The sequence below is a fragment of the Arvicola amphibius genome, chromosome 4 (genome assembly GCF_903992535.2).
Source record: "Arvicola amphibius chromosome 4, mArvAmp1.2, whole genome shotgun sequence".
Taxonomy (NCBI): domain Eukaryota; kingdom Metazoa; phylum Chordata; class Mammalia; order Rodentia; family Cricetidae; genus Arvicola; species Arvicola amphibius.
Genome location: NC_052050.1, coordinates 5,734,459 through 5,750,673, shown reverse-complemented (window position 1 = coordinate 5,750,673; position 16,215 = coordinate 5,734,459). Strand labels below are relative to the sequence as shown.

Genomic DNA, 16,215 nt, shown 5'->3' with positions numbered 1-16,215 from the left:
CACAGAGCTAACTTCCACATACCTTTCTCATTAGCTGTTAATGTGCCAGCGGGCTTGGGATTGCTAGGCACTTCTTTCCCAGAACCCTTTGCAGGTCCTTTGCCAGAGGGTAGATGAGACTTCATCTGACCAAAGAGATCATCGTCCATGCTATCCAGGTCCTAGGACAATAGGAAGAGAAGCCTGATGTCTGGAAGGTGCTGTGGTTCAGATGATACGGAAGTCTTGGCCTTGGGAGGTGGTATTAGGAAGTAGGGGCCTTGTAGGAGCCCCTGAGTCATTGGGGGCAGTGTCTTGAAAAGAACTACAGAACCACATCCATCGTCTTCCTTTGCTGTGGCCATGTGACCAGTACAGTTCCCTGCTGCCATCTGCCACCCTCACCAGAGGCCAAACCAACTCCTGCTCCCAACTGCATCCCAAATTGGGCTAAAGAAATGTCCCTGGTGACTGAATGCTTTTCTGTGGCAGCACAGAGCTGACTGGCTTGGAGGGTGGAGGACTTCAGGCTTGGACACCAGGGGGAGGATGGAAGAAACTGAGGAAACTGGTGAGAAAGAAAAGAAAGCAGAGCCAAAGGCAGGCAGAGTGGGCGGGGGGGGGGGGAACTGGTTCTGAAAGACCCCTACAGCCCCTGCTATAATATCAAAACCCCGCTTGGCTGCTGTAACGCCATTTTGCAAGGCTTACACATAAACAAGTATAAGTTCAGAGTAAAGTCGGTGCCCCAAGGTTGCCAAACAGGGTATCTGTGGTCAGACATCTGGCCTGGGAGGGGAACGGAAAATTCTGGGGAAAAACACCTGTGCCCTAGATAGAGCCCACTCAGATATTTCAGACCTCCTGGTACCCGAGGGAAGTTGCCCTCAAGTAAACCATGACCACATTCAACCTGACCAATGAAATCCCTGTAACCATGCATCTACTTCTATACGCCTACTTCTTCCGCTCTTTTCCCTATAAAAACGCCCTTCCCCAGCCTGAAGGCGCGCAAGTCTTCTGAGGGACTTTGTCACCCACAGGTACCTGTGACAACTCAATAAACCTCTTGCTGTTTGCATCCGTGGTCTCGGCTTGGTCCTTGAGTAGGGGGTCTCTACCCGAGGGAAGGGTCCCTTCGGGGGTCTTTCAGTTCATGAGATTGCAGTGAGAGACACAAGTCAACACAGAGAGAGAACAATGGAGACAAGAAGGAAATGGATAGGGAAACGCACAGAAGCTCTGCCTTGACCTGGGGCCAAGGCAGAACGAGACAATAGTGCTGCTGGCCGTGAGAACACAACAGAGGTGGCTGAGGCCCAGACCAAGCCGCCCTGGCACGGTGAGCCTATGTTCTTACCCACATTTCACAATTCTCTTAAGAGTAAGATTTATTTCCAGTTTTATCTGACGAGAGGGAAGCGCTTTTGACAGGGAATTTGGGGGAAAACACAGGAAAGGCAAGGAACAGACTTTAGAGGAAACTTTAACCCTGATCTGCTCCCCCGGTGGCCCTAGCTAGGAAAGTCTGTGGTTCCTACTAGAGGCCTGTGGCAGACTTCCCAGGCTCCAGATGCCCAGGGCTATACAGGAGAAGTTACAGGACTGGAAAGCCTTGGCTTGACCTGCTGGGATCCCACATCTACCCCAGCCTTGAAGGGGGCGAAGCTGTTTGGTACCTTCATGTTCTGCAAGAAGGCCTGCGGGTCTGCATCCGAGACGCTGGAGACCTAGGCCACAGGTGAAGACAGTGAAACTAGCATTAGTCAGGGTCCAGCAGGCTTGGGGTTCCCAGTCCTAATCACCTTGCTTTTGCTCAGCAGGGGCAGAAAGCTTAATTGATGAGGCATAAACAGGAGGGTCTCTTGCTCCCCAATCTCCAGGGACCAGCTCTTTGAAGTCAAACCTGCCCGTCTGTGGAGACCCAGAAGTGTTCCCAGTGTCTATCCCTAACTGCAGAAGGTATTCCCACCACAGGCCTTCAGGAAGACTCCTTCCTAATCATGCAGCTAGACAGTCTGGACTGTCTCATGGGAAGAGGTGATGCCCATTTCTGCAGTTTGGAGCGCTCTGTCATCCAGCTAATTGTTTTGGTAAGGAAGAAATGGATGCTGTTTGGGTCCATTCAGCAGTCCAGGGACATTACTCTACTTTAAGAATCAAGTACAAGGGCTGGAGAGATGGCTCAGAGGTTAAGAGCACTGACTGCTCTTCCAGAGGTCCTGAGTTCAATCCCCAGCAACTACATGGTAGCTCACAACCATCTATAATGAGATCTGGTGCCCTCTTCTGGCATGCAAGCATACAGGGAAGGAATGTTGTATACATAATAAAGAAATAAATCTTAAAAAAAAAAAAAAAACAAGTACAAGCCGGATGGTGGTGCACGCCTTTAATCCCAGCACTGGGGAGGGGAGGGGCAGAGGCAGGTGGATCTCTGTGAGTTCGAGACAGCCAGGGTTGTTACACAGAGACTCTTGTCTCAAAAAACAAACAAACAAAAAAAAAAGAATCAGCTACAAAGCTAGGCATGGTGAAACATGCCTTTATTCCTAGCACCTACAGGCAAAGGCAGGTGGATTTCTATGAGTTCCAGACTGAGGCCAGCCTGGTCTCCAAGGTGAGTTCTAGGTCAACTAGAGCCACATAGTGAGACCCTGTTTCAAAAAAATCAAAAAACATGTGTGTGTGGGGGGGAGTCAAGTTATATATGAGTTTATACATCTGTAATCCCTGGTCTTGTTGTTTTGGGCTGACAGAAGGCCTGAGTTTCAGGCTAGCTTGGGTCACAAAGAGAAAATCTACCTCAAAATGAAACAAAACAAGCCAACTTTGCAGGAACGTCTAAACTTCTAAAACTTTCTGTGAGCAGCTATTAGGCCACCCCAGTCTCACTTTTTGGGGACAAGCACAAAGGTTAAAGACTGGGGAATGGACCAGGCTCACCTCAGCATCAGCTCCCGGCGCCCCTTCAACACTGTCTTTGGGGAGGGATCTGCAGAGAGATGGCATCATCAACGACCTCTATGACTAAGCCATTGGTAATTTTTAAAAGTAAAGACTTGGGTCTGGGGGTGTAACTCAGTGCTACAGCACATGTTTAGCATGTTCAAGGCCCTGGGGTCAATCCTAGCATCAGGGAAGGGAAGGGAGAGGAAATGACAGAAGGGGAAGGGAGGGGAGGGAGGCAGGCCAGTCAGGTGTAATGGCATACATCTGCTATCCGGCCACTTGGAGGCCGAGGGAGAAGGATTAGGACTTCAGGTCACCCTCAGGTACGTACTCAATTTTAGGCCAGTTTAGAATACACAAGACCTTGTCTCACAGAGTTGTGGGCAGGCTATAGTGTCAGAGTGAACTTGGGAGAGATTTCTCCGGAGGAGAGCAATAGAATAGGAATCTCAGGGCTGGAGAGATGACTCAGCTGTTAAGAGCACTGGCTGCTCTTCCAGAGGTCCTGAGTTCAATTCCCAGCAACCACATGGTGGCTCACAACCATCTATAGCGAGATCTTATGTTCTCTTCTGTGCATTCAGATAGATAACAAATGAATAAATCTTAAAAAAAAAAAAAAGAATAGGAATCTCACAGATGACTGTGTGTGGTGGTGCATGACTTTAATCCCAGCATTTAGGAGGCAGAAGCAGGTAGATATCTGTGACTTTGAAGCCAGCCTGGTCTACACAGTGAGTTCTAGGACAGCCAAGGCTACATAAAGAAACCCTGTTTCAAAAATACAAAACAACACAAAATCCACAGACCACATAGTATAGAAATTTTCTACTTAAATTGTTTTTTCTATTTTTTAAAGCAGTGGAGTTCTTTAAATATAAATTGTTAATAAATAAATAAATGTTGGGGTAAAGGGAAATATTGGGCCAAACGAATGGCTCAGTCAATGAAACACCTGCTCAGTTAGCATCTTAAGCATCCGTGTCCCCAACACCCATGTAAAGAACTGGGCAAGGTCTTGTATGTTTGCAACCCTTGTGCTGGGTGAGGAGAAGAGGGACATGCAAATAAATGAATCTCTGGAGCTCCCAATCAACCAGTCCCGCAAACTGGTGAGTGCCAGACACAATGAGAGAGCTTGTCTCAAAAGATAAGGTGGAGAACCACAGTGGAAAACACCCAAAAGACCAGCTCCGGCCTTCATATGCACGCACGCACGCACACACATACACACACACAAAGTTAGTTATAGTTAAAGCTGGCACAGTGGTACATGTCTGTAATTCCAGTATTTGGGAGGCCGAGGCAGAAGGATTGCTCCAAGTTTGAGACTAGTTCTCTATGGGCTACATGGTTAGTACCAAGCCAGCATGATTACACAGCAAGACCCTGTTTTCAAACAAACAAACAAACAAATAAACAGAAAGAAAATAAAAGCCAACAAAATCCAAATAATCTTGTTTAAAACAAGAGAAAAATCATAATTTTCTTTCTTTAGTCTCCCTCTGTTTTGATTTTTTTGAGACAGGGTTTCTCTGTGTTGCTTTGGAGCCTGTCCTGGAACTTACTTTGTAGACCAGGCTGGCATCGAACTCAGAGAGATTTAGAGATTTGCCTGCCTCTGCCTCCCGGATGCTGGGATTAAAGGCGTGCGCCACCACCGCCCGGCTCTCTCTGCTTTTAAGACAGGGTCTCACTATGTAGTCCTGGTTGGCCTGGAACTTCCATGTAGACCTGACCTCAAACTCACAGGCATCTACCCGTCTCTACCAGGAATAAAGGCGTGCCCCACCCCACCTAAGTGGAAAGAAGGCAAAAGGTGGAGTTCTCATTTTTAGGGGCTGAACAAATCTGAAAGGCAGTGATCTGAGCCATCCTTTTTCTTCAGGGATACGGAAACTGAAGCTCAGAGGAGCCTGGGATGACCAGTAACAGATGGAGGACTAGGAGCCAGGCCTTCAGATTCCATCAGTACTCAGAGCTGAGGGGAGAAGTAGTGCAGGAAAGGGGCCAACAGGGTCTACCTTGCTTTAGCCTTGGAAGCAGGCCACTGAGGTACACTTGCTGTGTCTCTGGCACGTGAGGCTGGCTCAACAGGCTTCTCAAGCAGTGTTGCTGGAGTGAGGAAAACAAGACAGGTCACACTACGCCAATTAGCCACAAAGTAGAGAAGCCACAACCAAGAGGGCGGTGATTCCCCCACTTAGCTGCCTTCTGCACCTTGCACAGAAGCGTTGTTGGCATCACAGGCACATCCTGATGCCATCCCTGATAAACATGAGCGGAGTGGGTACAATTCTCAGTAGGAAGTCAATCCAGATGCCAGGAATGCCAAATGGGCAGTTCAACCCACCCGCCTGTGCCACAGGAAAAGGCAGAGGCACGATGGATTTTCCATAATCCTAATACAGGCTGAAATACATGGTTCTCCCTGGAAACAGAAGTCTGATCCCCTGGTGAGCTCTGCACACCCCTGAGCCCTGTTCCTCAGTGCACTGACATGGAAACAGATAGTGGGCAGCAGAGCACAACGGCTCGTGGTTATAATCTTAGCACGGGAAGGCTGAGAGAGGGAATTTCCTCAAGTTTGAGGCCAGCCTGGGCTATAGGGTGAGACTTCATCTCAAATATAAATAAATAAAAAGCCAGCAAGATGGCTCAGCAGGTGAAGACGCTTCCACAGACTACAAGAAGGGGTCCTCTGACCTCCACATGTGTGCAACTGCACACGCATGCACCACCCTCCAAATCCAAAACGCAAAAAAAATAAACCTAAGAGATTTTTAAAAGAAAGACTCTATAAGGAACCTGGGGCTGAGAGAAGCAGCTCAGTAAAAGAGCAGTGTAGGGCCCTGGTGTCCCCTCCCAGCATTACAAAAAACTTAGAAAAAGAGCAAAGTAACAGAGGATATGAGGACTCTTACAGCCAGGTGCCTCTATCAAGTGGGCAAAGCTCTGAGCAGACATTTTCGTAAGATGATAAAGAACTGTCCTAAGCACATGGGCAGACACTCCACAACACTGGGATATACATCCCAGCCATTCACAGCATGGCCATCACCAAAAGGATGGGAGAGCTGGGCCTGGTGGCACAGGCTGTGACCACCGCTACTCTGGAAGCAGAAGGGAAAGTTCAGTGGCTCCCTGGACACCCAGGGAGTTCGAGGCCAGCCCGAGCATCACGCCGAGACTCTGGCACAAAATACAAAGTAATAAACTGGCTGGGGAAACTGCCCAGTAGAACAGAGGCTGCCCAGCCCGGAACAAAATCAAATGAAAAACCAAAGTTGGGAAATAAGCATTGGTGGGTGTGGTCAAAGCAGGAGCCTTCAGTGCTGCTGAGGAAATTCTCTCCTCCCCCATGTGGATCCTAGGGTGGAACTCAAGGGGTCAGGCTTACGCCCCCCACTCTTGCTAGTCTGCCCTCCCCTGCCCAGGGAAGGAGCACTTACTGTCATCTCCCAGGAGGTCACCAAGGACATCATCAATGGAACCTGAAAGCAAAGGGGCAAGAATGACACTTAGAAACCTGAAGCCCTGAGACTTCTGGGTCCCAGGCTTTGGGCCCAAAGCACTGTCGCTGGCCACGGGATAATCCCTAATGGCAACAAGCCACAGGGCCTTGCTTAAAGCCTCGGGGAGAAATTGAAAATGACCTTCCCGAAGGTAATTTTCTCACTGAAATGTTTCTACCCACTACACCCACCCAAAACACACAAGCCAGCACCGGTCCTCCAGCCCCTAGGCCAGTGTGGTTCCCCTCGAGCCCCTCCCCCACCTGCCACCTCCTGGGGCTGGACTGACTGCACTCTCCCTGGCCACTCTCAGGTGGAGGCATGGTGGGGACACCTAGGTAAGCACAGTTCAATTAATTCTCCTACCCAGCTGTATTTGCCTTCCCCACCCTGAACGTCAACCATATATCCCTGAATTCAGAGCTCAATGAGAAACTGTCTTTTTCTACGACTACATGTATTTGTTTTTAAAAACTGCTGAACAGTAGAGGCCACTCTGTGGTTTTCATGAGCGAAGACTGCTGTTGCCACCCCTCGTCTAGGAGGAGAGCATCAGCAATGTCTTGCTTCATCACACTCAGCCTTCTTGGGTCCTCCAGTCTTTTTAGTTTTTAATGAGACACTGCCTCTCTCTACATAGCTCTGGCTTCCTGGAACTGTGTAGACCAGGCTGGCCTTGAACTCACAGAGATCAGCCTGCCTCTGTCCTCTGAGTGCTGGGATTAAAGGAGTGCACCAACATACCTTGCCTTTTTTTTTTAAAGTTAGAACAGGAATGTGTGTCATGACATCTGTGGAGGTCAGAAGACAACTTGCAGGATTCAGGTTATCAGGCTTGGCATGAGATACCTTTGCCTGCTGAGCCTCCTCACTAACTTTTTTTTGGTTTAAAAAAAAAAAATAGGGTCTCAACCAGGCCGTGGTGGCACAACCCTTTAATCCCAGCACTCGGGCAGAGGCAGGCGGATCTCTGTGTTTCAGACCAGCCTTAAACCAAAAAAGAAAAAAAGAAAAGAAAAAAAAGGAGAGGTGTACTTGGATTAAGGGGATGTTCCATGCCTCCACTTACCTTTCAGTCCTTTCTTGGTTTTCAGTGCCTAAAATGGGGAGGGGGGAGAAAATCACATCAACAAAACGCAGCAGTGAGCTTGTGTTGGCGCTGGACAGGAAGAACACTCTGCCTTCTCCAGGCCCCGGGGAAGGAGCACCAGGCATCACAGATAAATCAGTTGTTTTCCTCCAGCTTCTGAGAATGAAAGCACTCAAGAGGCCAGAGACAGTCCTTCCTAGCCAGCAAAGCCAGGGTGCAGACAACACCTCTCCTCAGACTTACAGACATTACACACAAAAACCACCAGACATATGCAGTCAATACCAGAATGTCTTCTTCTGTTCTGTGTGTCCAATGAGGGTTTTAAAATGCTTGCAGCAGGAAATGCAGAGGACTTAGAGGCTTGAGAGATGGGCTGATGTGGCTCATCTTCAATCTCAGTCCTCGGGGGGCAGAGGCTGGTGGATCTCTGTGAGTTCCAGGCCAGCCTGATCTTTTACACAGCACTTTTAGGGCAGCCACAGCAATAGCGAGGCCTTGCCTCCACAAAACCAAAGAAAAACTACAAAAACAGAGGCTAATGGAAAACTTTGCTCAGGGAGGCAGGGCTGGGAAGGGTCTCACTGTGTAGTCCTGACTGGCCTGGAGTTCGCTATGTCAAACAGGCTGGACTAGAATTCACAGAGATCCACCTGCTTCTGCCTCTACCTCCAAGTACTGGGATGAAAGGCTCAGCTCAATGCTTAAGTTCTTTCTAATCCTACTCTACCATGGAGACCATCCCCTGGTCCTTGCCACAAAACTCCTAGAATATTCTACGCAGTCAGAACGTTCAGGGTGCAGGGGTGGGGTGGGGGTTGTTTATATTTCCCCGCGTCTTATGCTGCTCTCCGCCTACCATCTGGGACTTTGGGGGCTTTCTGCAGCTCCTTCACAGTAGTGTCCGGTCATGTGCATTCTCGCTGAGCAAGTTCATCCTCCCTAGCAGAGAAAATTAAAGTAGCTGCTTACAAGAGTTGTGGCTGGAGCTGGAGAGAGGGTTCAGGAGCTGAGAGCACAAACTGTTCTTGCAGAAGACCTGAGTTGGGTTGCCAGCACCTGTGCTGAGTAGCTCACAACCTCCTGTAACTCCAGCTTCAGGTGGCCTCCATGGGCACCTGCACCCACATATACTTATACACACAATCATATAATTAAATGGAAAATCTTTTTTTAAAAATGTAGTTTAGCTGGACATGGTGACCATCCTGAAATACCAGAACTTGGGAGAGGGAGGCAGAAAAGAATCAGGCGCTCAGGGTCATCCTCGGCTACATAGCAAATCCGAGACCAGCCTGGGCTATGTAGGTCTCAAGAACAAACAAACATACAAAACACCAAAATAATAAATAAATAAAATACAGCATTTATCAGTGCTTGACTCCAAGGTTGTTAAGGACCCTCTCACTTAGGAGGAAACCTCTTAAGGGATGGTGTACACCTTTGACACCTTTGTTCACAGCACTCGGGGACAGAGGTAGGCGGATCTCTTGTGAGTTCGAGGCCAGCCTGGTCTACAGAATGAGTTCCAGAACAGCCAAGAATAGGTCCGTGGGTAAAGGTGCTTCGGCCACCATGCCTGACTATGCGAGCTGGATCCTCAGGACACACATGATGGAGGGAGAAAATGGACTCCTGCCAATTCTCCTTTTACCTCCATGCAAATCTATGTCCCACCCCGCAAACAGATAAGTGCAATTAAAAAAAAATCCAGAGCTGAGTATGGAAATACATAACTTAGCTTCAATAGCAGAACTTGGGAGGTGGCAGGAAGAGCTATGTAACAAGACTTTGTCAAGAAAGAAAAAGCAAGGGGGCTGAAGAGAAGCCTCAGCCATTAGGAGCACTTGTTGCTCTTCCAGGGAAGCTGGGCTGGATTCCCATGACCCACATGGTGGCTCACAACCTCTGTAACTCCCATGGGGGGCAGGAGGGACAAAGGGATCTGACACCCTCTTCCAACCTCCCAGAGCACTTCATGCATGTGGCACACAGACATACAGACAAAACACCCCAACACAGAAAATAAAAATACATTTTTACAAAAAGAAGAAAAGGTTAGGTATAGTGGCTCATACTTGTAATCCCAGCACTTGTGGGGCTGGAGCAGGATTGCTATGAGTTGGGGCCAGCTTTGACCATATAGTGAGTTCTTGGGCTAGGGTGAGTGCCTATCTCAAGAAAGAGGGGGGGGGGGGATGAAGGGAGGGAGGGGGAGGGAGAGGGGAGGGAGGGAGGGGGGAGGGAGGGAGGGGGAGGGAGGGAGGGAGGGAGGGAGAGCAGTCCACATCCTTTACCCTGGGAAAGGATGCTGAAATGGCAAAGAACCACGTGGAAAGGTGAGTGAGCTCTGGGAACGGATTTTTCTAACATCCCCTCCCTTTCTCCCCTGCTCCGCTTCACCCAGACCCACCTTCGCAGGCCTTGGAAGAAAACCGGCTGCAGCGCTCATCTGTCTTCCTGGTGTGCCTAGCCTCTTATTAAAATGCAAAGTGTATCTGGGGTTGTGGACACTGGGGCATGCTTGTGTTTATCCCGCGCAAGGGCAACTTTAGCGACCTGCAAGTCCAGACGTGTTTTGGTTCCTATCACATCAAGGAATTTCTGCTATCTCCTATGCATCCCGTCGCCGCTTCCCAAAGGGGGGGGGGGCATTTTCTAGGAGCGGCTTGTAAAGGCCAGAGGGTCCTAGAATAACGTCGAGTCTTCACACCTATTCAACCAACTCCACGAAGACATTTTAAAAGCCGCGAGCCCGCCCCTCAGCCCCAGTGGTTCGGTTCCGGGCCACAGCTTCGCGCCAGGCGAGGCATGGTGCCGCTCAGTGTTCCATCCCCCGCGCGCCCATCCCGTGCTTCTCCCAGCCTCAGAGAGCCCTGTTACGAGCCGTCCTTTCAGAAACACAGCCACGGAAACCCAACCCAACCACCGTCCCGGATTCCGACTCCACTCAGTCCGCCCGTTTCCGCCAGGCCTACCACCACTGCGCGGGCGACTTTCCCACCTCGCTACCTCAGGCCTCAACTAGAAGGCGGCGTGAAGCATTCTAGGAACTGTAGTCCGTGGCCCGCTCACTTGCGAGCCAAACCACAGGAGGTGCCCGGGAAGAACTACATTTCCCAGTGTGCCCCGCGGTAGGGCGCTTCTCCGGCCAGGGCGTCAGTTGGATTCTCCTCGAGTTGCTAGGAGCTTTCTCAACCCGCTCTGGTGAGAAGCAGGGAGAGCCTACAGTCCGGCTCCTTCCGCTCTGAGGGCTGATTGATGACCGTAAAATTCTTAGTCAATGATAAGGTCGAAAGTGCGCTATCAAAAAAGATACGCGGTGGACGTGCCTCGCCCGGAATCACAGCATTTGGAAAGCCTAGACTGGACCAAGACTGCAAATTTCCTAAGTCAAAACCGGCTGTAGCAAAGATTTGAAACCAGCTGCATAATAGTGTCTCAAAACTACACTTTGCATATTTTCTTGGCTGTACGTATAGATTTTTTTAAAAGGCAAGTTCTCACTATGAGTAGCACTATCTGTCCTGGGAACTCACTATGTAAACCAGAGATCCCCATGCTTTGGCCTCTCAAGAGGTGGGACTAAAGGCCTGAACTACCATGCCCATCCCATTAGAGATTTAAATGTGAGGTTTTATTTAAGTGTTGGCAGGCCAACAGTGTCCAACCATAATTTGCAAGCTGTGGTCCTGGACAACAACCTCCTATCCCCATTTCTACAGGGCTAGGCAGTAATACATACTAAGGGCTATTGTCAGGAATGAAAGGTTAAAGTCACTTAGATAAACACACAGCAACTTAAAATGTTTACCAACCAGTAGCAAGCAGTCTTTTAAAAGAGATTTTAAATTATTGTCTGTATGTGTGGATTTTTGCATAAGTTCAATGCTCACAGGGGCCAGAGGTGGGCACTGGATTCTTTGGAGCTGAAGTTTCATGGCAGACATGGTGTTGGAGAAGTAGCCTAGTGCTTGCTCATTGTTAATAAAAAAAGATTGGCTAATAGCCAAGCAAAAGTATAGGTGGGGCAATCAGACTTAAGATGCTGGGGGAAAGAAGGGCAGGGTCAGACACCAACCAGCAGGATGTCTAGAAAATGAGGTAACAAGTCATGAGCCATGTGGCAAAGCATAAGTAGAAATATGGGTTAACTTAAGTGTAAGAGTTAGCTAGTAATAAGCCTGAGCTATCAGCCGAGCATATACAATTAGTAAAAGCCTCTGTGTGGTAATTTGGAAGCAGCTCCCAGAACAGGAAAACTCTTGTCTACAGCCTAGTGTCCTACATCTTGACTTGTGGCCAACAGGAAGTGGTCTGTCTCACTGGGTGTGGCTTGAGCATGTATGAGACCTCAAAGCCCACTGTAGATGGAGTTCTTCTAGCTAGACCACCTGCTCCCAAATAACTACTCAGAGGTTTAATATAAATTATAAATGCTTGGCCAATAGTTGAGGCTTGTTAACCTATATTTCTTATTTATGTTCTGCCATGTGGTGGTACCTTTATTAGCATAGCATGTTCATCTCCTGCTCCTGGCTGGTAACTCCTCTGACTCTACCCTTCTTCATCCCAGCATTCTCTCTGTCTTGCTCAGTCTCTTCCTGCCCAGCTATCGGCCAACCAGTTTTTTATTAACAGTGAGAGCAATACATATTTACAGTATATAAAAATTGATCCACAGCAGCCCACCTCCACAATGACACACTTCCTTCAACAAGGCGACACCTACTCCAAGGCCACACCTTCTAATAGTGCCACTCCCTGTGGACCAAGTGTTCACACGTGAGTCTATGGGGGCCATTCCTTTTCGAACAATGTGTGTTCCTATGTATGTTTGATGGGGCGTGTGTGCATGCACCCACGGAGGTCAGAAGAAGGTTTCTAACTCCCTGGAGTTACAGGCAGTTGTGGGAACTCTAGCATGAATACTGGGGATTAAACTTGGATCTTTTGGATAGACAGTTGGCTCAGTGGTTAAGTTTGAAAGACTCTGGTTCAAATTCCAACAGGCACATGCACATGGAGGTTCACTACCTCCTCAGGCACCAAGGAATGTGATGTACAGACACACATCTAGACAAAATACTCATACACATAAAATAATATAAATCTTAAAAGTGTAAACTTGGATTCTTTACAAGATTAGTTTCTACTTTTTTCCCTGAGACAGGTTTTGTTCTGGCTGTCCTAGAACTTGCTTCATAGACCAGGCTGGCCTCGAACTCACAGAGATCTGCCTGGCTCTGCCTCCCGAGTGCTGGGATTAAAGGTGTGCACCACCACTGCCCGGCAAATCTCATTTTTATATGTGTCTGTGTTTAGATCAAACTCACCCTCCACTCTACGCTCCCCAACTCCTCCTCTATCCCCTCCCCCAGCCTGTTCCCTCCCAACTTCATGTGCTCTTTTATGAAGCCACTGAGTCCATTAATGCCTCCAGTATGTGCAGGGGTACAGTGCCATGCACATGGGTATCCTGGAGAATGGACCGCCTATGGGGGAAGAATTCCTGAATAAAACTGATACTTCCTCCCCCATCAGCCATCAACTGCTAAAAGTTCCTCAGCTAGAGGTGCACACGAGCCTCTCCCCGTCCACGCTGGAAGCTTGGCCGGCTTGATAGTGCGAGAACAGGGCAGCTGCTGCTGAGTTCTTGTGCGCAGCCGCCCCATCGTGTTTGGAAGGCACCGCTCGCAGCAATCCCACACTGCCTCTACCGCACTTGACCACGATCCCTGAGGCTTGGCGGGTGTGTGTGTGATATAGATATCCCCTTTAGGACGGAGCACTGCTACAGTGTCTCATGGGCTGCACATGGATCAGTTGTCTCTGTATTTAATGGCCATCTACTGCAAAAAGACGCTTCTAATGAAGTTAATCCAAATTTATTTATTGATAAATTAATTTTTTCAAGACAGAGTTTTTCTGTGTAACACTAGCTGTCCTGAAACTAGCTCTGTAGACTAGAACTCAGAGATCCTTCTGCTTCTGCCTCTCAAGTACTGGGATTAAAAGTGTGCACCACCACTACCTGACAACCAGAATTTAAATGGTTAAAGCAAAACGAAACCAGACCACACTAGAATCTAGGAATATGCAACCGTTAAAAAACTTATTTATAAAATGCTAGTTTTAAAAAAAACAACTAAAAACAGAGTTTGTCCTATTTTTACCATTACAGACCACAGGAGTGTTTCTTAAAAATTCAGTAAGCTGGGCTGGAGAGATGACTCAGGTTAGGAACACTGGCTGCTATCCAGAGGTCTCAAGTTTAATTGGCAGCAACCAATTGAACCACAATTGAACAGGGCGGCTCACAACCATCTGTAGTGAGATCTGGTGCCCTCTTCTGTCATAAAGGCATACATGCAGGTAGAGCACTCATATACATAAATAAATAAATATTTTTTTAAAACCTGCAGTAAACTTCCAGGCAGCGGTGGGGCACGCCTTTAATCCCAGCACTCAGGAGCAGAGGCAGGCAGATCTCTGGATTCGAGGCTAGTGAGCTACAGAACAGCCAGGGCTACACAGGAAACCCTGTCTCAAAAATAACAGAGCAAGGCCAGGTGGTGGCGGCACACTCCCTTAATCCCAGCACCTGGGAAACAGAGGGAGGTGAATCTCTGTGAATTCAAGGCCAGCCTGGTTTTCTAGAACAGGCTCCAAAGCTATGTTAGAGAAACTCTGTCTCAAAAAAACAAAACAAAAAAACCCAAAGCAGACAGACAAACAAATCTTCAGTAAGTTGGGGCTGGAGAGATGGCTCGGCAGTTTTAAGAGCACCACCTGCTCTTCCAGAGGACCCGGGTTTGATCCTCAGCACCCACATGGTTCAGGGCATCTAACTCTGCATGTGGTACAGACACACACACAGGCAAAACTCCCATATACATAAAATACAAAGTAAAAATTAAGAGAAATTCACTAAGTGTAGACAGATGCAAGCAAAATTCTCATATATATTCTTTAAATTTACATTTGCACGTGTGTTCTAGATATCCACACACCGCAGCATGTATGTCTGGATGTGTGGAGGACATAGGAAAACTTCCTACAATCAGTTCTCTCCACAACAGTAACAAAAACAATCAACCCACCTGTAGAGAGGCAGGCTGATTCAAGGCTTTTAAGGCCCTGGTGAGAGGACAAAGGATTGCTAGAAGATTGTTAGTTCTGTGTCTTTGCCCAGAGCCCAACTTGACAAGGACTTGGCTGGGGCTAAGGCCAGGGCCTTGAAGGATTAAGGTTTCAGTCTGTGGGCCCCTGACTTTTCCCCCTTGAAGAGACTGGAGTTTTCAGTCAGAAGACTGCTGTGTGCTTTGTCCGTGGTGCGCTTGAGATACCCTGGGTTCCCTTAGTGCAGCACAGCTTGCTGAGCTTCCTGCTGACGTCATCCTACTCTGCGGCTGCTTTCTGTTGACTCTGGTTCATTTTCCTCCTGCAAACTTATATAAGATGATGTACACACACATACACACACACCTTCTACATGCATTGGTGTTTTGCTTGCATGTATGTCTGTGTGAGGGTGTTGGATTCTGGAACTACACACAGCTGTGAGTTGGATGCTGGGAATTGAACCAGGGAACTCTGCAAGAGTAGCCAGTACTTTTAACTGCTGAGCCATCTGTCCAGCCTGATACTGGCCTAAGATACAACTTGGGCAAAACCTCCAAACCCCAAACTTCCCCATCTGTATTTTCTGGTCTCTTGGTCCTGCCTCTCAGGAACCTGTTACTGGAGAAGCTGCTGGTCCAGGTCACCAGCCAGCTGCAATGACAGTCAGGAATTACCCCCACCCACAGCTCACTCACTTCCTAGGGAGACAGACTTGGACGCAGAAAAAGAAGAGCAACTGGGGCAGCAAGCGTTTAAACGTTGAACTCTAGAGAACGCTAGATGGTGAATTTGTAAACTTCTAGGTAGCAACTAGAAGCTGTGCTGTGAAGGAAAGCCAGGAAGACTAACACATGGGTTTCAGGGTCAGGAAGTACTGGGTCCAAGCACTGCAGAACCATGGGGAAGCCCTTGGATGGGACACAGAAATAAGCAAGGCACCTAAGGTGACCTCGAAACCAAAGTGCACTATGATTGCAAGCGCTGTCAGCCTGATAGAGCCTAGAACCTTCTGGAAGACTGATCTCTGGGCATGTCTGCTGGGGACTATCAACTGATGTGGGAGACTTAAGTGTTACTGTGGGTGGCTCATTCCTGGGCAGAGTATTCTGAAGCAGAGAGATCTTTTCTCTTTCTTCCTTTCTTTTTAAAGTTTATTTTTATTCTATGTGTATGGGTGTTTTACCTGCATATATGTATGTGTGTGTGGTGTCCTCAGAGGACAGAAGCGGGCTCTGGATCCCTGAGAACTGGAGTTGCCTATATGGAGGACTAACAAACCTCAGTAACTGCAGTTCCTGGGCACCCATCACTCTCTTTTGGCCTCCAGGGGCACTGAACACATGTACAGGTACACATGTACAGGTACACATGTACAGGTACACATGTACAGGTACACATGTAGGCAAAACACCCAACACATTAAAAACTCTAATGCCAAGGGTCACAGCAGCTCTGGCGGCCTGGACCTCTTTATGTAAACCAGGCTGGACACGAACTCACAGAGAGACACTTGCCTCTCTGTCTTTCACTTTCTAAACAGAACTCAGGTGTTGG

At 48.3% G+C, this 16,215-nt stretch overlaps 1 protein-coding gene and 1 non-coding gene across 7 annotated transcripts in view; both read right to left on the bottom strand.

Annotated features, from left to right (window-relative positions):
* The window catches only part of Fbf1 (Fas binding factor 1), a 28,284-nt gene extending 17,712 nt beyond the window's left edge, over positions 1–10,572 (bottom strand). For 2 of the 6 annotated variants that reach the window (XM_038328148.1, XM_038328151.1), the window contains exons 1-8: positions 10,515–10,571; positions 9,950–10,095; positions 7,516–7,543; positions 6,384–6,425; positions 4,956–5,046; positions 2,926–2,974; positions 1,659–1,709; positions 23–161 (exon numbers count right to left, since the gene is read on the bottom strand). In XM_038328148.1, the coding sequence (XP_038184076.1) occupies positions 23–161; positions 1,659–1,709; positions 2,926–2,974; positions 4,956–5,046; positions 6,384–6,425; positions 7,516–7,543; positions 9,950–9,988 (439 nt within the window). In that variant the 5' untranslated portion in view covers positions 9,989–10,095; positions 10,515–10,571. Of the gene's footprint in view, positions 1–22; positions 162–1,658; positions 1,710–2,925; positions 2,975–4,955; positions 5,047–6,383; positions 6,426–7,515; positions 7,544–8,395; positions 8,479–9,949 lie in introns of all 6 variants that reach the window. The other 4 variants (XM_038328150.1, XM_038328149.1, XM_038328153.1 and 1 more) reach the window with 4 other exon arrangements.
* LOC119813845 lies at positions 6,919–7,046 on the bottom strand. Its single transcript, XR_005285290.1, has one exon.
* Positions 10,573–16,215: the final 5,643 nt, after the last annotated feature.